Raw genomic sequence first — 27,767 nt, 5'->3', positions numbered from 1 at the left:
CTAATAATTTTAGTACAGTACCGATCTCGACGAGTCCAATACACAGTATGGGTCGGCATCGCCACGGCACCGTGCGGTCGTTTCGGTTATTAATTTAGTGCGATTGGCCGGTTTTTTTATGCGAAATGAAGGCACGTCCACGAAAAAAAAAAAAAGAAGGGACATGACGTGTGGAATTCAAGAAAAGGACATGGAACCAACCCTTTGTTATTTGCCTGTGAGTCGGAAGCAATGGGGAAGAGAAATGGGCCATCCGTCTAGGGAAAAAACCCACCTGCCCAAGCTATCATCATCATCATCATCCATTCAACTGCCATTCCCGCCCAATCAATTGCAGCATGGTTGAAGCCTTCTTTAGCCACAAATCTTTGCCATCGAAAGCGACACCCTATCCATGAGATATCGAGATCTCGGTCTCGGTCTCAATCTCGATCTCAAACTCGACACGGCTCAGAGAGGCTGTTCGGGGCAAATCTCGTTCTCGCGTTCTTGAGGAATAGAGGTCCAAGCTTATGGTCGTCCTCTCTTTCGGTACTAAGATGTTAGTCAGGAATTTGATCTGTATGCTCGCGATGGGGCTGCGTATATGTGGGCGCAAGTTAGGACCACACCTGGTTCCTTGCTCGATTCCGGCCCAATCCTCCTCTTCCTATACTCTCAACACCCTTCGACGCGACGACCCTCGAGTTCAATGGATGTGTCGGGGAGTCGCATCCGGAGTCAAAAAGACGAAAAATGCACCTGCGTAGGTCTATGGTTCCGAGCGACGTTCTTCATAGACTGGGCCATTATTTGCGCGGATGAACGTGTTGACGTTCCCTTATGCCCCCAGCTAATAAGGTCCTTTCCATGCACGGTCAAAGTCACCGATCGGGATGAGACGATACGACGGAAGTCAATAGTAACCGTTCGTTTTGCCGACACGATCGCCGCGACGCTCTTCGATTCCCCAAAAAAAGGGGACAGAGCGAGACGTGATTGATTCGGCAATAGCACGTATCATCGATGCCGCCTCGAAATGGCTCGCGACGTCGTAAGTGCACTCAGAGAACACTTCTACGATGATCCCATTTCCTTGCACTGCGTGCTCAGGCCCGTGACGTGCGGCTTTTAGTTCTTTCTTTTATGGGCTTTTTGTGGCCCGTGAAACGGAACGACTGGGCGACTCGTGTGCGCCCACTTTACTCCCAAGGTCCCTTCGCTCATCAATAGTGGCCCAATCAAACCACGTATCACGTACGACTCCCGTCCAAACCTGAGTATGATCCAAACCTGAATATGTCTGATCTCTGAAATGTAAAACTTCGGTCCGTTTGCTCATCAATAGTGGCCCAATCAAACCACGCATAACATACGACTCCCGTTGATCCGGGATCGCTAATATAACGTGGTTAGACCCATCAAACGGGAAAATTGTCTAAAAAATCCTAAACTTATTGTACTTATGCCAATTCAGTCATAAATCTTTCAAGTTTGTCAATTGAGTCATAAATTTTTTCACTTCTTGCCAATTGAATCCATTCGGCCAATTTTAGCCACCCGGAGCTGACGTGGATGCCAGCTAGCGCCGATCGTCCGGCCACCGCTAACGTAGCAATTTTAAATATTTTTTTTTCGATTTTTTTAATATATTTTTATTTTTTTCCTTTTATTTTTTTTTTCTGGCCTTCTTCCCTCTGGCCAGCGAGGTTGACCTCATTGGCCTCTGGCGAAGCTCGCCCTCGCCTGCCACTGGGGAGGGCGAGCCTCACCGTAACAACTCAGGCGACAGTGAGGTCTGCCTTGCCAACCTCGCCCAGATCTGACGAGGCCGACCTCACTGCCACCGTTGCTTGGGTTGGGATGGCGAAGTCGGCCTCACCTTTACTGGGCGAGGTTCGACCTCGCCTAGCTAGGGGCCGGCGGGGCTCGCCCTTGCCAATGGCCGACGGGGGCGAGCTTCTTCAAAGGCCAGTCGCCGGGAAAAAGGCCAGAAAAAAAGAAATGGAAAAAAATAAAAAATATTTAAAAATTCAACATAATATTAAAAATTGCCACGTTAGCATTAGCCGGACGCCCGGCGTCCACGTCAGTTCCGGGCGGCCAAAATTGGCCGGATGGACTTAATTGGCAAGAAATGAAAAGGTTTAGGACTCAATTAGCAAACTTGAAAGGTTTAGGACTGAATTTGCAAAAGTGCAATAGGTTTATAACTTTTTGGACAATTTTCCCCCATCAAATGGGTGGGTCGGATCGAGTTGAAAATGTGTGACCCAAATTGACCCATTTTCCGTGCAAAGCATATCTAGTGTGTCCCATATCACTAAAACGCTTCAATATTTAACCTGATCGAAGAAAACTCATACCCAAACTGAGGCGAGAGTGCGGAGTGAGCGAATCCGAAATTGAGTAAGGGCGAGAGAGAGTCATAGAGGTGTATTGGATCTAAGTCCCATTTAACACTCATATTTTTTTGGACTTTACCATTCTAAACCCAACTACTAAACATAACTAAGCATAAAACAACTCATCCCATAAAATATGTGTTAAGAAATGGGTTTTATGACCCAATTGGACATGTCTAGATATGATATTTATTGTGATTAGGCATGGCCATCCAACTTGCTTGTATCCAACGGGGTGAAAATCGAATCTATGTCGTTTGCTTAATCCATATAATCGAATATATAATTACAACTAGAAAGTATAGTCATCACATACAAAATTGGCACATTTTTTTTCATCTAATCGTGCTGTGATTAGAAAAAGGTACTCAAACGATGTTCTTCATTTTTTCCCGATGCTCATTGCGACAAAAGAAAAATCGATACATGACAGATACTAGTATCTAGCGCAATTTTTCTTTTTGAAAAGGATATCACGTAATATATGATATTCCTGCTCATATCCTGACCATGATATATAAGGTAAATGACACAAGCGGTCCCTGAACTTTGACAAAATATTTTGTTCAATGTGATTTTTGAACTTTAGTCCAACGTGTAATGTCGTTCCTGAATTTTTAATTTGTTCAATGTGGTCCCTGGACTTCTTGTTCAATTTAGTCCCTCAACTATATGGAAAAATGTTCGGTGTTGTCATCGAACCTGAATGGCAACATTGAACGTTTTTATATAATTAAAGAACTAAAATGACATGTATCAAAAGTCCATAATAAGAACAATTTAAAAGTTCAGAGACGATATTGTACATTGGGCTAAAGTTTGTGGATCATATTAAATAAATTTAAATTCAGGGACCACACTGCACATTAAGCCAAAGTTCACGGATTATTTGTGCCATTATCCATAGTATAGAAAAGAGCTGGGCACGTGTGAGTCTAATACATCCCAGCCCTTGAAACCACGGAGGTCCCACGCGGGACCCGCGACTACCAAGGGCCCCGATGCATCGGGCTCACGTGGCACCGGATCGTCCTGCGAATTCCTCCCGCAGGCACAAATGGCGCCACCAGCGGGCGGGGAGGGAGGGAGGGAGGGAAATCGCTCGGCCATGTCATCCCTTGCGCCCGTTAAAGCAGCTCCGTCGCCCATGGCCTTCCTCTCCATTTCGAGCTTCCCCCTCGGCTGCCCTCGTCCCGTGCCCCGAACGATCGGATCTCCGCGCTCCCGATTCCGCTCCGACCGGCGAGACCCGCCGGATTCTCAGACGGCGATCGATCGGCTCCGACGGCGAAGGCCTCTCTCTCTCTCTCTCGTTTCGATCGATCGGGCCAGTTTCCGATGGAAGATGGCGAATGACGCACGACGGGATCGAGATTGACGCATCGGCTCGTTGCTTCTCCTTCGCCAGGTAAGTTTCCGTCGAGATGATCAGCATCTTCTTCGTTCTATCGATCGTGTTCTTGTCAGAACTGACGTTCGCGCGGTGTTTCGTGGATCGTGCAAATGGAAATGTGGCTTCCGTTGGACGATCACGTTGTTCCTGCCGTTTTTAGCCGTTGGTTTCGAGGTTTTCTGACGATTTCTTTCTGTTTTTCCGACGTTTACGAGTGCGAATGCGTGTCTGAGGCGCTGTTTCAGTCTGCTTGAGTCGTTTAATGTGTCCTCGAGTTGAGTCGTCCTTCTATGTAACCGATTCATTCTCGCTCACTTGTGCATGTGCGTGCCGATGGATGATCCAGATGGATCGGATGAGACCGTTGTACGTCAGGCAACAGAGCGGCCCCGGGTCGCCGGGAGGGGCGGCGTCGCCGACTTCGTCGCCGTTCCACAGGCACGTGCGGTCAGGCTCCACGGGGAATGTGAAGAAGGCACAGACGAAAGCCGCCGCCCAAAGGCTGGCCCAGGTGATGGCGCATCAGCTTGGCGATGACGATGACGGCGAGGATGATGACCTCTCGTATGAATATGCTCCGGTCAGTGGCACTGGAAGCATCGGGCTGGCCGGCGGACGTAGGGCTCGCTCGCCTATGGTATTCACTTGGTTGGACTATTTATGTCAATTGGAATTTGATGTTCGTGGTAGTTTTCCAGCCATACGAGCGCATTTCTTAATTTTCTTTTCAGATGGTACTTAGATCATAAAATTAGTCTTCAAAGAATTCGACCAAGCATATTGAATGAGTCTATCAGAGAAAATGAAGGTGCATTGAATTAGCATAATTTGGACATCAGGCATACTAACTGCAGCAAGTATATTTGTTACCACAAATAGACTGCACCTCATGGTTCCTTTTTTCCTTTTCTGAGTCCCATGGAGTCAAACAAGCGCCCCCAGAATAAGAACTAGACGGATGTGCTGTCTCGCTTTATCCACATCATATGTTTCGACATCTCTAGTGTTTATGTTGCGTATTTTCAGTGTCATTGCTCACTTTCAACTATTTGTGATTGATGTTAGTCAGTTCGTTCCCATCAAGAGCAACCGCATTCAGCGCGTTCATCAGCAATTGGGCGACCGTTGCAATCTGTGAACTCTGTCGACCAACCATCATTGGCCCGCATATCGACTCCTACTCGGTCATCTCATTCTGCTGCTCCTGCTGAACAATCTCAACCAAGTCGCACAGTGGCGGTTGGCAGGTCGCCTCAGTCAGCTAACACAGAACAACCATCATTGGCTCGTATATCAACTCCAACTCGATCATTTTATTCTGCTGCCGAACAATCTCAACCTACTCGTTCCGTGGTGGTGGGCAGGTTGCCTCAGTCGGCCAACACAGAACAACCATCATTGGCTCATATATCAACTCCAACTCAATCATTTCATTCTGCTGCTGCTGCCGAACAATCTCATCCTACTCGTTCGGTAGTGGTGGGCAGGTCGTCTCAGTCAGCTAACCCAGAACAACCTCCATCCGCTCGTTCAACATCAGGTGGCCGTTCATATTTAGGAATTAAAACAGTGCCTATGGTGCCTGCTAGTGTCCCGATATCTCTAAAGCCATCGTCCTCTGCCATTCCGACAGAGACTCCAGTTGAACATCGCAGAGACAAAAGGTATTACTCAAATCCTTACTAGCAAATTCAGCCACTTAGAAAGCTTTGTTACCGCTTTCTTCCTCATTGATTAGAGATCAAACTCGAGGTCAACACGAGTTTTCTCAAATGTTTTACCGACGCAAAAACTTTTATTTTTTCAGGGTACCCCTGATCAAATATTTTTTCTTTCTTTCTTTCTTTGGCTTTTGGAAGCACAGACATTGCGATGTAAGCAACTGCACATTGGGAAACTGGAAACAACTGCGCTTTGAGATAGTTCACACTGCCAACTGAGAACAATTATTGAAATGTTGACAAAATAATATTGAACTACACGTTGCCCAATTTGCTGTGTTACTGTAATACTGTTGCACTGTCTATGTTTATGCCTTTATTATTTGAAAGATTCTTGTGGTACATTTATTAGTAGGTCTTAGGGACTATTAACAAGATAATTAACAAGATATGTGTTCTTCATTATTTATCTTGTTTGACATAGTTCATAAGTCAAATGGCTGATTTCTTTTAGTTTCATCCTATTAGCAGAATGTCTGTGGATTGGGATAATGTGAGCACAAAAGAGACTAGCAGCCAGCGATCTGCTTCTGCTTTACAAGATGAGGTATGGACGTTTTATGGGTTGCACATAGATCAAAGCAGAACGCAATTGTTTAACCCGTCCGGGCTATACTAGAACATTAATATGCTTGTCTGGTTTGTTTCTCCAGCTTGATATGCTACAAGAAGAGAATGACAGCTTACTTGAAAAGGTAATTCTGCGTCTTCCTTTTCCCCCTATCGACTTATGTTTTGAGGACCGAGTCAGTTAAGGTAATTTAGAGAGTAAAGTTAAAGGAAATATCACTAGTTATTAGGCATAATTTCAAGATGATGCAGTGCCATCCAGTTCGAAATATTAAATTGGTATTTCTGTTCATGCAGTATTTTTAAGTATAATTTCAATCATCATCAAGTTTTAAGTACTTTAGGACTACCGTAAATATCAATGGGGTTGTAGTTCTATTCTTTATTTATTTCTACTAGCTCCATCTTGATAGTTGATACTTGCTCTTGCCAGCTTCAACTTGCAGAAGAGAGGTGTGATGAAGCAGAGGCTAAAGCTCAGCAGCTTGAAAAGCAGGTCTGATACTTTGTTCACTCTATTGTGTGTATTGTCAATGACCTCTTGTAGATATCTTATGGCATCTCTTTTCTCAGATTTCTTCTCTAGGGGAAGGTGCTACTTTGGAAGTTCGTCTTTTGAGCAGGCAAGCTTGTCATTGTTTTCAGAGTTGTTTCTTGATGATGCCAAGTTTTATGCTTTCTAACATCTTATTCTTGATAGCTCTTCAGAAAGGAAGCAGCCTTGCGGCAAAGGGAGGTCTGTTTTCTACCTTGCATAGCTTTTCAAGCACTTATATTCAGTACCTTTTCTTTGTTTTAGGGGCACCGCTCCTGAGGATGGATAAAATTGCATGTTTCCCATGGATCAATATAGATTTTCCGAGGCATGATTATGCTCCCTAAAGCACAGAGTTTGTGCCGTCTCAGTATTATAGAGAGACTCTTCTCTGTGGGGAAGACACATAAGGACATAAACCCGAATAATGTCAATGCAGAAACGTAAATGAAGCAAGCGAAAGGAAGTTAAGAAGATGGAGAGAAATTCTAGGCCAAGATTACTAAGATAATTGAATCTGCAATTTTACTTGCTTTTTATACCAAGTGTCACTTTGCCATGAAGAAATACAGGCCCGGGGGCAGGGGGTGCAAGAACAAAAAGATCTACTTATGGAACATTAAGAGGAACTCTGCAGATACGTAGGGTAACCCTGTATAGAAAGTTCTAAAAGTTCTAAAAGTTCTTCTGACTCTGCTGTGTGTACTCTCTGCCAGATAAACGGAGGAAGAGCAACTGTGGGGAGTTGATCTTAATGGTCAGACATCGGCATTTGTTTACTTAATACTAGAATTAGAAACTACATGCCGATCCTTTGCATGATCAACAACATCCAGAATGTTATGGCTTAGCATGTGGATGAATGAGGATGCAGCACTTGTGAATATTGTTTAGCTCCCAAAATCTTCCAGGATATCATTCTAATCTTGCAAAATATTATCTCAGTAATGAAGCATTTAATTTGTACATGAGGGGGCTTCATATTCTTTTATTTGTCTGTTTTGGAGGGAGATGGGGAGGAACAGAGCCTTCATTAACCAGTATTGAATTTTTCTAGGCTGCTCTAAGAGTTGCGGGACAAACTCATGGTGGGAAAACAGAAGAGGTTGCTGCTCTTCAAATTGAAGCTGAGGTATTCTCAACTTCCAATATACATGCTACATTTTAGTTATTTTTAGTTCTTGGAGTAAAGTGATGAACTTATTGATGTTGTTATGTGCTGAATCTTGAGTAGATAGCAAGGGATGAGGCAACATCTGCATGGGAGAAGCTTCATGAAGTTCAGACAATTACTCAGAGGACCATACTGACCCAAGAAGAAATGGTTGTTAAATTAAGCATTTTACATGTGTTTTACATTATTCATTCAACTAACATTTCCTTAATTGTCATCTTAGGAGGAGGTGGTCCTAAAGAGATGTTGGCTTGCTCGGTACTGGAGTCTATGTATTCAATACGGTGAAGTCATTTTCGTAACTTGAGAACATACCACTTTTTCCATTATAAATTGGATAATTTGAATTATTTATACTTATTTGTAGCAGAGGTGCAACTACTCATCATTATCAAGTCATGTACTACACTCTGTTAAATGGAATATGTGTGTGTGTGTGTGTGTGTGTATTTTAAACAGCTTCATCCTGCATGGGTGATTGATGAAGGTATGAGTCTATGACACTCTCTGTGAGCATTTCAGAGGCAACCCTGCTAAAAGGGAACACAAATACTACTCATAAAACAAAAGAGAGCTTATCAGCCTGACTGTCTCATTCCTTTCATGGACAAGCCACATAGAAACACCAAAATGTGATGCAATGCAAGTATACGAGGAGAGGATACTGCTTTTGCATTCCTCATAGGTGTGCCAAGTACTTTACTATCTATTTCGTTGAACCAGGAGCTATCAATATATATTGGTTAGTGCCTACATATGATGGAAGCCATTGCTTCCGTCTTTCTTTTTAGTAGAGAACGTGATCTTTTTATCTGATTAGAGTCCCTTGATGTCCAACAGTGATAGTTTGAGAATAAGTTTGTTATGGACTGTGTATATCCTATGCACATAGAAATACTCTCTGATGATCCTATTAGCGAGTAAAGAAACATTGACATTGGAAAAGTCTGATTGTTTGCTAATGTATGTCTATAACATAATTACAGTTGCCTTAGCATGGCTTTCACAGACTTGCCCTAGAAAGACGGGGCAGAAATTCCTCAGAGCTTCAATGTCTCCTTAAAATCTTATTGCAGGTATTCATGCAGAAATCGCTGAAGCAAAGTATGAACACTGGTCATCCTTTGCCCCTTGTCCCGTGGAGGTTGTACTAGCTGCAGGGCAAAAAGCTAAAGAAGAGAATTCGTATAGTAAACCCTATTGTTTTTTCTCAGTACAAGTTCTTTTTACCCCTTACTATACTTAGAAAGTCACATATAATGGATAGACTTTGTTGCTGACATGGTATCAACTTGTGCTTTTAATTGAGCAGTGTACGACGATATGAATGAAAGAGACAGATTTCCACGAGATAAAAACGAGCCTTCTGGAGAGCTGAATATTGAGAGCATGCTTTTAGTTGAGAAAGGTTTGCGGGAACAAGCTTCATTGAAGGTTTCTATTATATCCTCTTCATGTTATCCAATTGTCTTTTAAATGAACAGTGAAGTCTCACATTCAGCCGTTTGGCATGAATTGTTCTATCTGTCAGAACTTTCCTTTATGCATATCCGCATGCATATGTTGGAGTATAGTGTCGCTGCAGTTCTGTTGGATAACTTCACTTAAGGTGAATATGCTAGCTTTGATTAATGAACAAAAATTCAAAGGCGATCCACTTTTTTACTTATGAAGTAGCAAGTGAAAAGTGAATACCTGAGGGTTTTTCATGGGTTACTGTTGTAATACGGGACACAATTTAAGCTTCAACCATGGTTAGATGATGCTAATGGGATTTTACATGTAGCACCCGAGACAAAGGACACTAAAAGTCGAACTATGTTATTTTATGATTTCAAGAAAAGGTGAATGAGTTGGAACTTCTGCTAATGATGTCTGGGCTTGTAAAATGCACATAGAAGTAGTTTTAGGTCCTTACATTAAAAAATAAAGCAGTTTCATTTAATGCATCTTCTATTTGTTTGCATAGAGGTGATAGATAAGGGTGTAGGCCGAGTTCCTTTACAACATTGTTTTGAATTAAGATGGGGATATGCTGTTAGTTATGGACTAAATAGTAATTCACAAGCTAGTTAATGATGACAAAGCGAAGTTCTTGTTAAAATTTCTCTTTGGTTCCTTCATATCACTGTTAAGATTTAAAATAAATGAAAGATATGCAGCTACATGTGGACATTTTCTAAGGAAAATGAAGGAAATATTCTAATACGACAAACAGAATTGTTGTTAAAAGTTGTAGATTTTGTTTCTTGTTTAGTGACTCTAAATGGAAAATCAGTATCTGGAGAAAAGAAGGAAGAGAAAAAGATTTTTCCAACTTTTCAACTAGCTTTATAGGTTGGTTATTGTGCATGTTGCCCATATTTTATGTCTTGCAGTAGGCAATCGATCCTTCATTGGACCTTCCACGAGACTTTGTAGAGTTGTTCCTCAAGGTTCACAAGCAAATAGCAACGAAGCTTCACTGAAAAGTAAAAGTTTGTCAAAGTTCTAATTAAGAGATGATACTTATCTATGATCTATAACCTCAAGGTAACAGAATTTAAACATTGAAGGGAGTTTCTTTGTTCTTGATAGTATACAAGTATAATGATCTGTATATCTAGATGACATCTCTATTGTTATTTTTCATCATGGCTGTATGCAAGATACATCTGTTTAGATTTGCTCTTTCATAAGTTTCAAAGGAATGGATTCCGCATGTTGATATGTTTCTGTGAGGAGCATGACCTTTCAGATCTGTGGTTTACAATATAAATTCATCTAAAATGTAATCCTTCCACTATGCATTGAATCTAATGCCATCCTTTCAAAAGGTAGAGGAAGCAATATTGCTTGCAATGGCACAAAACCGACGTAAAAACATTCTCAAAGGTAGTGATCCAGGTATGAGGTTACAGTTTGATTCCATCTTGCTCGTAGACTTTCATGTATTTACCGATGCACTTAGTTCCCAAGTTAATTTGCTTGGAGTCCCAATAAGCTGGGGTCATATTCTTGGACTGAAATCGATCCTTTTGGGCTATGAAAGCAATTTTTGTTTCTTCTTGTCCTTCCATGTTGCTAAATGTTTAGGGTGGTTGGCTAATCATATATCTTTTCTTTCACTAATGAGGTGCAGATGACTTGAAGTTGCCAATTGAGGGACAGACAGAAGTATTTGGTAAGTATTGTCTGCTACAAAATACTAACAGCCATGTAAATGTGGAAGGATTTTAATTTGTTAGCTTTACCACTATGTGCTTGGTGTTCTGAGATTAGATGGATGATAAATATGATAGGTGTCTTGAGTAGAAGTTACAACGCAAGTGAAAGATGGAGCTTTTGTGTTGACTTGAAATGTACGCTTAAACAACTGAATAATCCATTGAACATATATCTTCTTCTTCTTCTTCTTCTTCTTTTCTAGTTGTGGTCGAACAAATTCAGTACAACTTTGGGGAACACTTCGCCCAATTCCTGTCCCTCCTTATGGAAAAGCAATTGACCATCTGAAAGTTGGCTAGACCATCTTTTTCTCAGATGGTTTAATATCTTGTTTCAGGATAAATATTTGATCATGATATAGATTAATTCCAGTAGAGAAAAACATAAGGCACAGTACTTTGCAATGATTTGAAAGGCCTCTGGAGTTTCATGCTCACTTGGCGTGAAATTTTGTCCCAATGCTCAATATGTTGTTTCAATCTTAATCCTTAAACTTTTTGGGTATTAAGTGTTCGCTAAAATTCAAATACTCAAGATCTTCCCCTGAATTTGTTGTCTACGTCTCTCTCCTTCGCTTTCCTCTATTCCAATAAATTTGTATCCCAATCACAGAAGATTCATTAGCCAACTTCACTTTGTGGGTAATAGGTTGTTTGTCGTTCTTTTTCACAGGATAAATTTGTTTATGGAAATGAACTTCTAACTTTAGGTTTGATGGAATATGCTTGATTGAAATATCAAAAGCATATCAGCTGTCTTGTCCATGCAACGGGAATAATTGATAATACCTATATCCATTATCATCAGTCCCATTTTTCCATATTGAGTTTATCTTCTTTTCCTAATTTCTCTTTGTTTCGGATGATATGTATTGTTTGTAAGTTCTTGGATATATAGCACTCTCTGACATGTGGGCAGAAATTTCTAAAGAAGCGACTATATACATGCAGAATTGACCAAAGAGGAATCTGAAGATGTGCTTTTCAAGCAGGTAGGTTTGGCATCGTTTTTGCGGTAAGCTTAGAAGCTAATAGATAAACAGGCGTTCCCTTTCCCATGGATGAAGATAATCGACAGAATTCTTTTCTCTTTCTTTCTTTGGCTGTTTGATCGTCCATGACTGTATATTGGAAGAGACAATCGGCATTTCTTGAGGGCCCTCCAAGTGCTTTGCATGTGCATGTCTGCTGATGGAAAGGAATGAACTGTAGGGACCAAATACGCTTGTAGGATGATATGATCATTAATTGTTAGAAATCAATCTTTACTACTTGTTCGAAGAAATGAATAGTAGAACTGTAGTTCAAAATAGTGGTCATATGAATGCTCAAACATCATCAAATGAAAATTAGTAAGAAGTTGCCATAACCGGTAAATACATGTTCACCATCCTAACTTTGTACACGAACTTAGAAAGCAAAAGTTAGATCATTTGTCAGCATTTTGAGCATCACTATCGGAGTTTAGATACTTTTAACATCGCTTTACCATAGTTGCACTGGCACACTTCTTAGGTGTCTGATCATGCAGTGGGCCTGTGGCAGGCATGGCTGACATACTTCTGGAGACGAGCAAAAAACCATGGGCTGGAGATAGATGTAGCAGACGAGCGCCTGCAATCCCTTATCAACCAAAGCACTCGGTCACCTACTTCGCATGACGCAGTTGATGGTAATTCCTCACTCCCTCTCTCCATAAGAATCCAACCAAAAGAAGGTCAAGGAAAGAAACAGAGTCTGGTTTTAGCTTCACGGCAATTCCTTTTAAAAGGTTTTGGATTAGCTGCTTCTTGCTGTCATAGTCTTGCACAAATGAATTGCCATTGTCTTTGATCCACCTTGAATTTTAAGTTGCATTTTAATATTTCGACAAAAATATCCTTCAGTTTCTTCACAGCTTCACCTTTTTGCTGCTACGCTGACATTAATCTGTCCATGCTCCAGATGGGAGAATGTCATTCACTAAATTTAAAGTCGATGTCGGAGAATTATCTTGTGGATGAGTGTTTTCTTTCGATTTCTACTAGCCCTCATCAACAAGCTGTGAAATAGAAACCGATGCCTATGTAGTTCTGGGTCGGGCTAGCTTTTACCGATCAGGGTACTTATGAAACAGTATCAGTTGCACATATGAAGTTGTGTGAGACTAATGTTACTGTTGTGTTGGACAAGATTTGCTTGCTCTCTCATTTCTTCATGTTCTACACTGATTCATTCACATTTTCCTTTAATATTCAGCCGAGCGAGGTCTGATTGAGCTAAGGAAGCTCGGCATCGAGGACCAGCTGTGGGAAGATTCTCGCAAAGGATTTGCGCCAGATAACGCCAATGTCAGAGCTGAAAATGTCTTCTGACGTTCTAGTTCCGACGTTTCTCTCTTCTATACTCACATCCCCCATCAAAGATATCAACGAGAGCCACCGATCAAACCATCGATTCTCGAGAAAGAGTCCGGATCTCCTTCATTTTCCTTGTGTAGATTCACACTATGTATATTCCGGACAATTCCAAGTAAGCTTACCATAAGTTTATTGAACAGCACAAGATGTTACACAAGATGCTAGACGCACTATGTTTGTGCCATCTTATCGTGTGAGACGTGCTATTTTGGGACATTTAACCTTGCTATGTAATCAGGGCTTATCAAAGCTAGAGACGTGCATTCCCCTTTTTCTTCTTCAATTTCCCCCCCTCGTGTTTTACCATCATGTCCGAGTCGGAATTTTCAGTCCCGCTATCCCAAAAACTGGAAGTCCCAACCAGCTATAGATTCGCATTCGGCCCCTTTTCGGAAGCGGAAAAATCACAATATAGCCCCCGAAATCCGTTCAACGGCCGAGATCTGTTCCGCGTCGATCCAACGGTGAAGGAAGAATTACGAGGGTAGTATACTAGCTATACGCGGGCTTTTCGAAACTTGGGCCAATCAAATGGTTGAAAAATCCGGTTTTTCACCGGACAAATTTTTTTTTTTTTTTCCCTGGGCAGATAATGACGCGACAAGTGAACTTGCCCGCTTCGGTGGGAGAAAACTCTAGAAGCTCGTGCCACTCTCTCTCCGCTCTCAACAAAAACTCTATCTCTCTCTTGCTGCGCTCTAACACTCATCGCCTCTCTCTCTCCGCCTGCGTACACTGCGACAAGCTCTCTCTGTCTCTCTCTGTCTATCCGAAGGGGTGCCCTGAGGTAGGTTGAATCTCTCCTCTTCTCGACGTCCAAACTCCGCGCAAAAAAATCTCTGTTCGTGATACCGGACTAGTACGACTAGCACCTGCGCACGAGTTGCTTCCTGTTCCTGTTCTGCCGTTTTCACTTGATCGGAATCGCCTCGATCGGAGATCGAGCTGCCGGTTTCCCCGCCGGAGCTGAGGTTACCGATGGGAGCCTGATTGTCAATCGATCGATCGAGAGAGAGAGAGAGAGTTACGTGTGCAGATGATCGTCTTTACCTGTTAGCTGAGCCAGTGCTTGATTTTATGTAGCTTTTGCTGTCCGACTCTCTTTTACGGTTCTTCAGTATTTTTCGAAACCAATGCAGTCGCAGGAAGTGATTTAAGTTACTTGCATTCGATGTGTTTCGTTTACTGTATCAATTGCGTCGGTCAATTTTCGAAGCGTGGCTTGCCAGACACCTGCTGCGGTGTCGGTCATGATGCGTCGAACTTTAGCAGATGACCATAGCGAGAGTATCGAAAGTAACGCTGATGCCGACTGCAGATTTTGTTTCTCGTTCCTCGCCTTTTGGCTGTGTTTGTGCAAAGTCTGGTTGCGGCGGATCGAAAATTATCTTTGATTGGATGCGGTTATGTCAATCTCTTTCCGATGTTATGGTGTTACTGTGATGTGATTAATGATCCGAAGCGTTATTGGTCTTTAGATCACAAAGAAAAAGAATGGTGAAGGCCGTTGCTGTTCTTGGAAGTAGCGAAGGTGTCACCGGCACTATCTACTTCACCCAAGAAGGAGATGGTAAGCTTACCGCGCGATGTGCTGAATGGTCTTGGTCCTTGCTTCTTCGTGTGGTTAATCATAATCGTCTAGTTTTGTCTGTTGTGATGACGTGCAGCCCCAACCACGGTGACCGGAAGCCTTTCTGGCCTCAAGCCCGGGATTCATGGTTTCCATGTTCATGCTCTCGGGGACACAACGAATGGTTGCATGTCAACCGGTACTGATTGGAAGAAAACTCTCATGTTGATTTTCGATTATTTACGTATTCCTGATGTTTGTACACGTGTTTGACATTCTTTTTCTCATATGTAGCGCAAGATACAGGATGCATTCTAACTATGATCCGCTGTGATTACTTTGTTTCAGGACCCCATTTCAATCCTGCTGGTAAGGAGCATGGTGCCCCTGAAGATGAGAATCGTCATGCTGGTGATCTGGGAAATGTGACTGTTGGTGATGACGGTAATGTCTGTTATTGTCTAATTACTCCATTGGTTGTGGCAATAATTGTTGCAGCACGAGTGGTTTCATGGATTGTATTTCATGACGTCCCTACATTGTATCAGTATTGGCTTTTCATTGGTTTATTATTGATACATGTCTTGCATGTCATCAACAGGCTTTTGGAAATCAGGATTGACCTATATCTGATTACTGTTTTAGTTTGTGCTGCTATGTAAGGGTTGATATATTTTTGCTTTCTTTTCCAGGTACTGCTACTTTCACCATTATTGACAAGCAGGTCTGTTTTTGCCCCTGAATCATTTCCTTTTCTCCCTTCTCTGTTTTCATCTGCTTATTCTTCTTAAATTTCGGGCGCATCTGGCTAGAGTGTTGGATAATGTCCTAATAGACATGTCTACCTTTTCAGATTCCTCTCACTGGACCTAATTCAATTGTTGGAAGGGCTGTGGTTGTCCATGCAGATCCTGATGATCTTGGCAAGGGTAATTTTTGAAATTTTCTCTGTAAAAAACTTTATGCTGACTGGATAATCTGCTTACATGAGAAATATGACCTTTCTGTGTACTAGTCTTTATGGATGTTATCTAATCTGGTTATTTGATTGAAAGCCTTATAGGAGATCTAGGTGGAATCTTGAGGAAGTTAAGTAGAGGATTAATTTGTGTTTGTGGCAAACTGATTGGTTGTTGATTTACGTAGCAATTTTTGTTTGTTTCTATTGTGGTCAGTTCGAACTTCTGCTTGTTTTATTGATAGCTTGAGCTTAAATTTTGAGCAGGTGGTGATTTGAAAAGTGGAACTATAGAACAATTGACTGTTGTGTTTGATGCTTTGATGATCTTTGTTTTGTTTTTGCAGGTGGACATGAGCTTAGCAAAACAACTGGAAATGCTGGTGGCAGAGTTGCTTGCGGTGAGTAGATTTTTTTGATCATCTGACACAATGATAAGTGTTGATGCATGTAATGCGGATAAGTGTCCCTGTTTCTCCATCGAAAGGCTTTTTCTGTACTACCGGGATGATTAGTGTATGTACTTAAGGCGTGTGCTTAGTTAACCCTTCTCTCCTCTCTCTCTCTCTCTCTCTCTCTCTCTCTATCTCGGGTACATGATTCTGTGTGATGTACAGTATGTTTTCGAGGAGGCACGCTCTATACGTTAGTTGATGTGTTGAATGGAGTGAACAGATGTACTTCTATGGTAGCCATTTGATCAGTCCCTATAATGTATTTCCTAACCAACTCATAAGATAAGTATTCTTATGTGGTTTATTTCTCTCACGTGCAGGTATCATTGGTCTTCAGGGATGAGCTGCCTCAATCGACCACATAAGTACCTAACGCATGCTACGCATAAGGAGCCTCTTGGGGGTCGGAATCTCGAGTAAAAGCATATTTTCACAGTGTCTGTTTTTGGTTAAAACTCTTTCAGTCGATGTGCTTTTTGGTATTGGCTGTCATCTCCCATACTGAGAACACATGGAGGCTGTTAACTATGATGTCACCTGGATTTGGATTTGTCTACGTTTCGGTCATCTGCCATTTTAGCATGGCTTCTGTGGTTAATTTTTCGTCTCTAGCTCTTCTGCATTATGTGCTGATGGCTTCACTGTTGATGCTCTCTATAAGGCCAGGCACATATTCACTTGATTTGTTCTGTAGGAAACCGAAAAGGAGCTCTCTCATTCGGTGCTCTAACGCCATGAGCTGACGAGAGCCAAGCTCCCAGTCTCAGCAACGAGGCGAGTTTCCATTTATGCCAGGCATGGGTGCATTAATGCTGACACATACATTCAAACATATTCTTTTCATAATTTTTAAAATCTAAATACTAACTTGAATTATATTTGAGAAAGCCAAAAAATAAAAAAACTTTTTTTACTTCCAAAGAGTAAACAAACTCACTCATAGAAACAAGTATATTGAGTCGAGGACCGCTCTGCAATGGTTACACTTGACCTGAAAAATAAGTGCCGAAGCACAATTTTTGCAGTCAAGCCAACATCGGGGGTCCTTGAAAAGCATGGACCAATGAAAGTTGATTGGACCAATGAAAGAAAAAGATCAAAAAAGAGAAAAGGAATTATTTTTATTTTTCCTTTTCTCTTCTCTCTTTTTTTTAATCTTTTTTCTTTATGGGACAAAAGAGAATTCATAATATAATAAGTAAATACTCTTAAAAATAATTAATTTAAAAAAATGTTAATTAAAAAAAAGGCAGAGAAAAGGACCAAAAAGAAAGTTGTCGAGAAAATCCTCCATGAAGATTGTATAGCAACGACAGCCAATATTATGACCGTGAGAAATCAACACTTTACTGTGCTCGATGTTGCAGTTATAGCAGCATAAGATTAATTGGTCGAGAACCTGGTCAAGTGATTCCCTCCCAAAAAAATAAATAAAGATTTCATTTTCATCGAGAACCTGGTCAAGTGATTCCCTAAAAATAAAATAAAATAAAGATTCCATTTTCACTAATGCCCTCGACATGCCTGACCCGGAAGGGAAGGGTAAGATGGTAAAAAAAGGCATTAGTAGACAACAACTACGGCGGGCCAATCGGGTGGGATTTCACGCTCACTTATCCACCGTATTTCGTTCCTGTAAACTTGAATTAACTTTCTTTTGTTATTAAGAGTAGGTTTGTATTTAGCTCACCGAAACCCCAACCCACGAACATCCTTGGCTACGCCTCTCTTCCGTTTCTTGGGAAAGATCTATTTACAAATGTAGGCACTTCTCGTGCTTCCTTGGTAGATATGTGCAATTCATGCAATTCTATCCACGTGTTCATGCTATCTATTCCAATTTTTAGATATCCCTCGATGTACATCATTTGACAATTCCGAAGCTACGAAGATGGCATGAAATAAAGCATATCATTCAGGATCCTACAGCTCCATTTTCGTCATTTGACTATTCCGATTAAACCATACTTCGGAATCAATTTTCATCAAACCCACGGCTCCATAATGCCTTTATAAACCATTTCCATATAAATCTAAAGCTCAATAGCTCCTCAATCGAACCTCGCAATCCAACTGTCACACAACTCCAAATTTAAGACCTAAATTCTAAAATTACTCATATTAGACAAAAATAATAGACTTGGATACTTACTAGGCGTTATAATTCGGAACTTGATTCGGCTTGTCGGGACGTCTGGATCGGTTACGCATGCAAAGAATTTCTCTTGCCACCCCCCACCCCAAATATAAGATGGCTCGGGCTTGGGCTTGGGCTTTAGGGAATGGGCTGGGTTTTACAAAGATCTATGTGTTGGGCCCATATATTACATACAATCTCCGCGCTAGCCCCTTCCTTCAATCCAGGGACAAATTCGTGAAGAACATGCCGTTATGACCACAGCACTGGGGGATCATGCGCCCCGAAAAGCATTTCAATACCAGCCTAATGATGGGAAACGACACAAACGGTTCAGAAACTTTATCCAAATATGTAACGTGATCCATGAACTTTAAATTTGTTTGATGTGATCCCTGAATTTTAGCTCGACGTGCGCCGTCTTCCTTGAGTTTTTAATGTTCAATGTTGTTCCTGAACTTGAATTAACGGAATGATAACAATGAACATTTTCATACAGTCCAATAACTAAATTGAATGTGCACAATAAGTCCATGGACCACGTGACATTGCACATCGAGTTAAAGTTCGGGGACCATATTGAACAACTTCAAAGTTCATGGACCACGTCACACATCGAGTCAAAGTTCACTAATCAATAGACCGATCCCGATAGATCCCCTCGAGCAAGAGATCTTGCTTAGTTTCCCTCGTCGCCACGATTTGCCCTAACGCAGAAGAGGCATAGCCATTATGATACCGCCCGTTTCAGAGCATTACGACGCATATAAATCACACCCTCCATAGCGGAGAAGAAGACCGTACTTCAACGCCCGCAGGAGCAAAGGAAAAGAGGGAAAAAAAAACTGAGATGATCACATCTCAAGTTGGCCTTCTTGGTGACTCCGCTGCTCATTGCACCATCTTCTACATCCCTCTTGCTCCTCTCCATATTTACATCTCCATGCTTATGAAATTTTTTTTTTTTTACCTTTTCTTTGAGCGCTCTGATTTGTTCGTAATCGTGCCGTCGTCGATTGGTGGGCAGATTTGATGCGTGGAATCGAGGCGAGGGTGGAACCGTCCGATGAGAAGCCAGCGCAGTGTCAGCGCCCCAGCGACTACATCGCCGGGTGCCGCGGTTGCACCGTCGACCAGTGCACGGCCGGCCTCTGCGTCTGTGGATGCGCCGACGGGGCGCGCAAAGTCCCCGATATTGTGTTCAATTAGCCCTCCCGATCCGAATGATGTATTAGTGCGCAAGCGGATTGTAGAGGAATGCAGTAAATGCAACGAGGTTGTGTATACTTTTCTGGGAATAAAGGACGGTCGATGAACATTTTGTGAGCTTCGTACGGCAATTCAATCATCATGTGCTGGTATATGCCCATTGGAAATCATGGAGGGACCGATTTGTCACTCCTTGGTATGTTTACTTAGGGATGAATTTTTCGTTGAGCGATCAATATTCGCCATCGCAATAATCTTACGCTCTGCGAAAACTCGTTCATTATCGACGTATACCTTTCGAAAAAATTCGTTGTTGGGAAAAATTTAATGAATGTTTCTCATAGCACCAAAACTTCCTGCGGTTAGCAAAATTCACGACATCCGGACGGGAAAAAAAGACGCTCATCTAAATTTACTCGAATTGGACGAATAATGACATCGATATAAAAGGATAAACTTTATCGATTGTCTTTATATTTATAGGGTAAAATGACAAAATTTCAGGGTTTAATGAGTAAATAACCAATGAAGAAATTTCATGAACAATTCAAACATTATACTTTGCCTTCATTTATCATGTCAAATATCTGGATAGAAGGAAAACACCTCAAATATATTTTCCACTTTCTTTCCAACACTTCATTTGTCAAGTAAAAATATTGTTTTTCCCTATTTTTCTTAACTAGCCTAAATAATTAGATTAGCCTGATACAGCAAGTAATCTTTGCTTGATTGCCAATTGCTTCGCCGTCATTGCAGGCTCCTGTACATCTCTCTCTCTAACATATTAAAAATAGAGGTAAGTGCACTGAAAATTTTAAAACTTATCGCGAAAATGCATTTGAGTCTTAAAACTTTCAAAAAGTGCAATCGAGTCACAAAACTTGTCACAAAAGTGCAATCGAATCCTAAAACATTCAAAAATGCAATCAACGGAATGACTTGATTAGATCAATTTAACAAATTTTAAGACTTGATTGCACTTGTTGAAAATTTTAGGAGTTAATTGCACTTTCGTGATAAATTTTGAGATTTAATTATACTTTTTAAAAGTTTTAGTATCTAATTATACTTTCGTGACAAGTTTCAGTACTTTCAATGCACTTGTCTCGAGAAAAAGTTAGTCCCATGATTTGGACCCAAGCGCAATGAATTCATCGTGCCAACTCGTGACTGATGGAGACAACTATGATCCTGTGTTCGTGTCCAGGTTCGATGAAGGGGACCCGAACCTAGGGTGGAGCTATTGAGGGCGGGGCAGCTGTAGCGCTAGCGACACGGGAGGACGGCTATTGCGAAATGCGGACGCGCGCGCACGGGCGGGCATGGGGCGGGCACGGCCCACGAGGCCCCGGGGCGTCGAGTCGAATCCGCTCCGACCCTCCACGATGCCGCTCAACCGCGACCGGGGTTTTATTCCAAAGGAACTACTTGGCGAGTGCTGATGAGATGGCGTATTAATTTGATGCGCAAGTTTTTTTTTCTCTTTTCATCATCGAATTCTAGCGTTTGCAAACGCTCGTTTCCCCCGCGATTAGTATTTAATCGGATCGACGCGCGTGCGCGGGGGTGGCGACCGCGACCGTGACCGAGCCGCGATCCGGCGCGTTCCATTTCAATTCCTCGGCGATTAATTCGGACGAGCCCAGAAACTTAGGTGGGCACAAGCACGACACCCCTCCCCCACCTCCCCCCTTCCTACCCTTGTGCGTGTGGCTCTGTGGGCCCCAACTACCTAATCCTTCTCCTTCGCTTCACTGCCATTTCTTGTTTTCAACAAATCGATCTCCTCCTTTTCCCCCAAACAAAAAATAAAAAAAAATAAGAAATATTTTAATGAAAATGACTACGTTGAACATTTTTCGTATAGTACAAGAACTAAATTGAACATGTACCAAAACTTCATGGACCACATCGAACAAATTAAAAGTTCAGGGACTACATCGAACAAATTAAAAATTCGGGGGCCAAATTGCACACCGGACCAAAGTTCAGGGACTGTTTGTATCATTATCTCTAAAAAAATCCAGAGGCATGTACGGCGGGTCTCGCAAATCTTTTTCTTATGTGCAGTTGGCTCGATCCAGCAGAACGATCCCCCGGGGCAATATTTGCCCGGTCGGTTCAATCACCCCCTAAGAAATCGGACACGGGTTCCGTCAGTCTAGTTCTTTGCTTGTTGATCTTCTCTTCTTTTTCATTTCTTTCATCATGAAGTAAAACCGGTCTTCTATTGAATTTTGACAGCATAATATACACATTCATTGACCTCAAACCCTGTCCGTAGTTCAGTAGACTGTCTTCACAGAGAGAGAGAGAGAGAGAGAGAGAGAGAGAGAGAGAGAGAGACCAGTTACACCTAAACTTCTAATGAATCCTGAAGAGAAGCTGTCACCTAATTCTGCTGATGCCTGGTCAGAAGGCTCTCTTGTCACCCAACTTTCAAACTTTCAGGCTGCTGCTACCTTTCTCCATGCAGATTCCCCGAGGAATTAAAATAGGTAAAAAGAAATCAATTGTTGCACACATACACTCGACATTAAATGACTATGTGGGTGTCCCATTTAAGTATATGCAACTATATAAGCTGCTAGACACGAGCCTTTCACTCACTTTTCCTTGCATAATATAGACAACCCTGAGCAGCTGAACAAGACTCGAGTCACTCCTAGCTTTGATCTCCAACGATGGGCAGCCTTCCGGTACGTTTTCTTTCCTCTCGTTTTTCGGTTCCGTCCGGCGGTCGAATGCGTTAGTTTCTCGAGTTCGTTTTCCCGATTCTGATCCCGGGTCTTGTTGCTTTTTATGTTGGGTGTGTGTGGGTGTGTTCTTTTTTTGGCGGGTGATGTCGGTACAGTTCACTACTTCGGATCTCCAAACGAGCACGAGCGGAGTCCTGAGCAGCCCGACGCTGCTGTGCACGCCGCTGATGGGCACCACGGTCGACCAGATGCTGATCGAGATGAGGAAGGCCAAGGAGATTGGGGCCGACCTCGTGGAGATCCGCCTTGACTGCCTGAGGAACTTCAATCCTCTCCAGGACCTCGATATCCTCATCAAGCAGTCCCCTCTTCCCACTCTTGTCACCTACAGGTGATTCCTGAAAACTCTTGAATTTCTTGAAACTTGTCATGTTTTCTCGACGCTAGGCAGGGACTCTTAAGTACAGCAATAAGACCGCATCCGCATCTTCTCTTCACTGTAGTCCTCTAGGATTAGTGCAAATTCTCTGCAGAAGGAAGCTAGAGTGCATCTGTTAGTTAGATGGAGTGAGGGAGATAAGCAGTTGGTTGTTTAAAGGAGCATTTACAGTATGCCAGTAAACTAATCCTGGAAGCGCAATTGTATCCTAGGATTGGTCTTATTCCTAAAAGAGGGTCGTTGGAATGGTAGCTCAAATTTAAATAGCGGACTTGGTCAATCGGAACTCATGTGGACCTACTTGTATGACTCCTTAGAATGAGCCAATCTCTTGAGCGCCCTTTCCTGGCTCATTTTGGCCCTGTTGCATACTAGCAATTCATGACTCTGTCGATCTTGTTCCTTAGGGCACTTGCTGATTCTGAAAATTAAACACTCTCTAAAACTGCAGTTTGAATTGAAAAACAAAACCAAATCATTGATACGATAATACGATATGTCAGTTTTTAGACTACTTCCGCTCGAGATAGACTCGTTTGTAAAAGTTTCCCGTTTTACGGCATTGAGTGTGTTAATGACTTGCTTATTAGCAAACTCTGTTGCATGAGCTTCTTCTTCATGTGTCCGCTTTGGGGTACATTACAGGCCGGTCTGGGAAGGTGGTCAGTACGAAGGCGATGAAGGCAAGAGACAAGATGCTCTTCGGTTGGCAATGCAGCTTGGAGCTCATTACATCGACGTTGAGCTCGAGGTAATTACCATCCAACTACTCTCCCCTGGAATAACTCGAGTCATTGCCATATTGTAGATGATGCACTTTGGGAAAGTTTACTTACCTTAACATCTTCAAAGAAGTATGTAAACTGACAATATGGTAAATACTCCTCGTGCAGGTTGCTTATGACTTCAACAATTCCATTCATGGAAAGAAGCCCGACAACTTTAAGGTCATCGTGTCTTCACACAACTTTCACAACACTCCGTCGGCTGAGGCCATTGGCAATCTCGTGGCGAGAATCCAAGCTACCGGTGCTGATATAGCCAAAATTGCGACGACAGCACTAGACATTACAGATTGTGCACGGATTTTCCAGATAACCGTCCATTCTCAAGTAAGAAACATTCCCTCCTCTTACTCCCCGATTGATTTAACGATGTTGCTTCTCTTCTAATGAGTAATTGCTCTTTTGCAGATTCCAATAATCGGAATAGTTATGGGTGAGAGGGGTTTGATTTCAAGAATACTTAGCCCCAAATTCGGTGGATATCTCAGTTATGGTGCGCTTGAGGCCGGTGCCATATCTGCTCCGGGGCAACCAACAGCTAAGGACTTGTTGGACTTGTACAACTTTAGGCTCATCAGGCCCGATACCAAGGTGTACGGTATCATTGGCAAGCCAGTCGGTCACAGCAAGAGTCCTCTCCTGTTCAATGCCGCATTCAAGTCGGTTGGCCTCAATGCAGTTTACTTGCATTTTCTGGTAGATGATGTCGAGAAGTTCTTCAAGACCTATTCAGCTGTGGACTTTGCTTCTGGATGCAGGTACGAAACTCAATCACTATGATCAAAAGCTTTGGAGCTCTATTCGAGGAACAAATTTGAATTCTTAGGTTTAACTAGTATTGACCAAGAATCCGTAACTGCTTTGTTTGTTATACAGCTGCACAATTCCTCACAAGGAGGTTGCACTCAAGTGCATGGACGAGATTGACCCGATCGCGAAGGTACCTCAAAATCTTTGAGAAACATTCGCAGAATTAATCTGTGACAAATTGCATTACTAATTCCGCTGTCAATTTTCCTCAGAAAATTGGGGCTATCAACAACATTGTGAGAAGGCCTGATGGGACATTGACTGCTTTTAACACTGATTACATTGGTGCCATTGATGCTATCGAGGATGGTTTGAGAGGTTCGTTATCTATTCTACAAGCAAATGCAATCTTTAATCAATTTTAAGATGGTGCGTTGACATCGTGTTTCCATTAATGCAGAGTTAAATGGGGTGAGTCCAGGGGCCTCGCCATTAGCTGGTAAACTGTTCGTTGTCCTTGGAGCTGGTGGTGCGGGCAAGTCACTTGCTTATGGAGCTGCACAGAAGGGAGCTCGAGTTGTCGTGGCCAATCGGACATTCGGTAACAAACCTTCACTGTTCTTTCACTGTCCAAAACAGAGAGAACTCGAGAATATGGACTTCGTAGTGACTTGTAGGACTAGGAGCTTTTCAGTTCATGTAGGAATTGATGATACGAGGAGAAATATAGGAGTTTCTATTTTCGATAGACAGCTAGTGAGACATGGTCTATCAATTGTGATGATAAATTCACCGTTTCCATCATCAGCTAAAATTGTTCAGATAATGGAACATGATCGTTTCTACAATGACCATCTGAATTTACACGTCAATCAATTTGTCTCTATAAAGCAACTATATAACAGTTCCTAACGAACGATAATGCACGTTCTTTGTACTGCAGAGCGGGCCAAAGAGCTTGCCGAAAAGGTTGGAGGACAAGCTATGACTCTTGCTGAGGTCGAGAACTTCCACCCTGAAGAAGGCATGGTTCTTGCAAACACCACATCTGTCGGCATGAAGCCTAAGATTGATGAGACGCCCATGGCCAAGGTTTGCTTTTCGCTTCCTCTCTCTCTATATTTGCGAGGATTGACTTTTACAAGGCAAATCGAATCAACTTCTAAATTTTGCAACTACAGGCACTAGAAGGGTACATGAATTAACAGGACTAATCAGACTACTAACTGTAACAAAATTTACTGTGGAGGAAATAATAGAAGTGCATGAAGCGGCTTTCTGGACATTGATGCATCGCGATTATTTTTTCCTTGCAGCACGCTTTGAAACATTATTGCCTGGTGTTTGACGCCATTTACACACCAAAGGACACCAGACTCTTACGCGAAGCGAGAGAGACCGGAGCTGTTATTGTGTATGGAACGGAAATGTTGATCCGTCAAGGCTTCGAGCAATATAAGAATTTCACTGGTTTGCCTGGTAAGATAATACACACCAAGCTCTTACACCTCAGCTTATGGTCATCTATTCATAATCCTAAATTCTAAGCAACTCGTTTTCATTGTCCTATTTCAGCCCCGGAGGAATTGTTTAGGACACTCATGGAGAAACACGCGTAGAAGGACGGCGTCCATCCAAGGAATTTCCGATCTTTGGCTGAACCGAACATCCCGGACTGGAAAAATCATCTCTCTCTGTTAAGGCCTCGGCTTCGAATTTTTGCATATTCCGATAAGCTGTTTTGAGTACTGTGTACGAATTCATAATTAGCCAATGAAGGTGTTACTAATAATTTCTACGAAAATTTCTGCTCAGCCATTACATTGTAGCCATGAATCTGAATTTTGAAATATCCGTATTTCTGTCCTTCGTATGTCGTGCCTTTGTTTACTTAAAGTCACCTTGCCATGCCGACATACGTCGTTCCATCAGATCACCGAAGATCCATAAAAAAATCTTCTTAGAGCACATCATTTTGTATGGTTTCCATTACTTAACCATTAACTGCTGCACACCATTGATTAAATGTATCCTTAGTAACAACAGTTATAGATAATTAGGATGATTCTCTAGCAGAGAGAGAGGATTCCATAGATGGAGTAACAAGAGGACTCTTGGACACTTCCCAACCATGATGTCAATGCTATAACTGGAGATGAAGAGGGAGTCCTGTATATCAGCAGAATGAGCATTAGATTCCACATTCTTAACATCGTGGAAGATTGGTGCATCTGTACTAGAGGTTGGTGACCCCTCGTCCACAATCTCACCATCAAGGCTTTGAACAGCCTGGTCATCTTCGAGGACTGATCTGCTTGAATCTTGTTGGGATGTGGAGATCTTGATTTCAGCGTTATTATCGGCCATATAATTTGCAAGGATTAGGTGTTTCCTCAGAACTTTGAAATTATTTGGGCTTGAGGGAAGCTTCCCATACTTATGGAGGTTTTAGCTGATTGCTCCTGATCATGAGGCAAGCTAGAAAATGTATCGGGCGAGCTACCGGTATCATCACCATCATTCAAGTGCTTCTCTTTGGTCTTAAATGAGAGCTCTTTCGCCATCTTCACTGCATATGCAGCTCGAACTCAAGAAAAGTAAAGGTCGACACAGCTCTCGAGAAACTCTGCTCGTCTATAAACAGCAGAAAATGGAGGACACATATTTGCAAGGTCAACCATGAATCTCAGAACCGAAGTCGCAGCAGCAGGAACTGATGCTTCCCCACCCATTAAATACGCAGCATATGTCTTGTGCATATAAGAGCTTCGACTTGAAGCTCTCCAGCCATGTCAGCATTTCCCTCAAAAAGTTCTGCCACAAGGCCAACAGCAAACTCTGAGAGGTTGCCAGTTTGATGGGCAAGCATTGATTGCATACTCAACCTATCAAATGTTGACTTGACCATAGCAATAACAGATTCCAAGACTACCACATATTTCAACTCCACAAAACTTCCATCACTAGGTATAAGAGCATGAAAGTCCAGCATACGAACTTCTGATAATCTCGGATGAACACGCTTTCGAAACATGAGACAGAACAAAATATAATATATGTCTGGCGAATCATAGAAACTTGGAAGCACCAGGCCCAAACCTTGATAGCCTCCACTTGTACGGAACTCAAGGTGCAAATGTGGGAGAAGAAGCGAGACACACACCTAGAAGAGTCATAACCCACCTCATACTTGATGGATGAACAGCTTCATCTAGGAAGTGTGTTGTCAATTTAGAGGAAACAGTCTTAAGCCATTGTTCCAGCAATTCTTCTGAATTTATAGTCACCTGTGAAGCAATAAGCATCTCAAGCAGCATATTCCTAACAATGACATGCTTCCCCATCGACTCTCGCACGATGTGATGCCATGGTGTCAATTC

The 27,767-nt window shown here is 42.2% G+C and overlaps 3 protein-coding genes across 10 annotated transcripts; all 3 read left to right on the top strand.

The window, feature by feature from the left end:
• Positions 1-3,452: 3,452 nt before the first annotated feature.
• LOC115686026 (coiled-coil domain-containing protein SCD2-like) lies at positions 3,453-13,665 on the top strand. Of its 8 annotated transcripts, none has more exons than XM_056312410.1 (18): positions 3,458-3,792; positions 4,124-4,414; positions 4,843-5,441; positions 5,970-6,045; positions 6,152-6,193; positions 6,502-6,564; positions 6,642-6,691; positions 6,777-6,804; positions 7,661-7,735; positions 7,838-7,927; positions 8,001-8,061; positions 8,854-8,967; positions 9,090-9,211; positions 10,594-10,663; positions 10,899-10,940; positions 11,935-11,975; positions 12,529-12,655; positions 13,222-13,665. In XM_056312410.1, exons 2-18 carry the CDS (start codon positions 4,124-4,126, stop codon positions 13,335-13,337), a joined length of 2,007 nt encoding a protein of 668 aa, XP_056168385.1. In that variant the 5' UTR covers positions 3,458-3,792; the 3' UTR covers positions 13,338-13,665. The 8 variants fall into 8 exon arrangements, 5 of the variants coding, with proteins under 5 accessions (XP_056168388.1, XP_056168387.1, XP_056168385.1 ...); XM_056312411.1 differs by having other exon boundaries at positions 5,967-6,045; positions 9,090-9,185; positions 10,598-10,663; XM_030611208.2 differs by having other exon boundaries at positions 5,967-6,045.
• A 348-nt stretch (positions 13,666-14,013) lies between these two features.
• LOC115685988 (superoxide dismutase [Cu-Zn] 1) lies at positions 14,014-16,963 on the top strand. Its single transcript, XM_030611155.2, has 8 exons — positions 14,014-14,169; positions 14,861-14,952; positions 15,050-15,151; positions 15,301-15,396; positions 15,645-15,676; positions 15,806-15,881; positions 16,258-16,311; positions 16,686-16,963. The coding sequence occupies exons 2-8, from the start codon at positions 14,877-14,879 to the stop codon at positions 16,706-16,708; spliced, it is 459 nt and encodes a 152-aa protein (XP_030467015.1). The 5' UTR covers positions 14,014-14,169; positions 14,861-14,876; the 3' UTR covers positions 16,709-16,963.
• A 5,295-nt stretch (positions 16,964-22,258) lies between these two features.
• LOC115685987 (bifunctional 3-dehydroquinate dehydratase/shikimate dehydrogenase, chloroplastic-like) lies at positions 22,259-26,191 on the top strand. The gene is made up of 11 exons (XM_030611154.2): positions 22,259-22,413; positions 22,569-22,804; positions 23,498-23,603; positions 23,746-23,964; positions 24,046-24,395; positions 24,514-24,577; positions 24,660-24,765; positions 24,848-24,988; positions 25,331-25,479; positions 25,704-25,866; positions 25,963-26,191. The coding sequence occupies exons 1-11, from the start codon at positions 22,399-22,401 to the stop codon at positions 26,004-26,006; spliced, it is 1,593 nt and encodes a 530-aa protein (XP_030467014.1). The 5' UTR covers positions 22,259-22,398; the 3' UTR covers positions 26,007-26,191.
• Positions 26,192-27,767: the final 1,576 nt, after the last annotated feature.

Source organism: Syzygium oleosum, unplaced genomic scaffold, assembly GCF_021117445.2.
Source record: "Syzygium oleosum isolate NSW1041296 unplaced genomic scaffold, Sole_v2.1 Sole_v2.06, whole genome shotgun sequence".
Classification (NCBI taxonomy): Eukaryota; Viridiplantae; Streptophyta; class Magnoliopsida; order Myrtales; family Myrtaceae; genus Syzygium; species Syzygium oleosum.
This window is presented reverse-complemented; position numbering and strand designations above follow the sequence as displayed.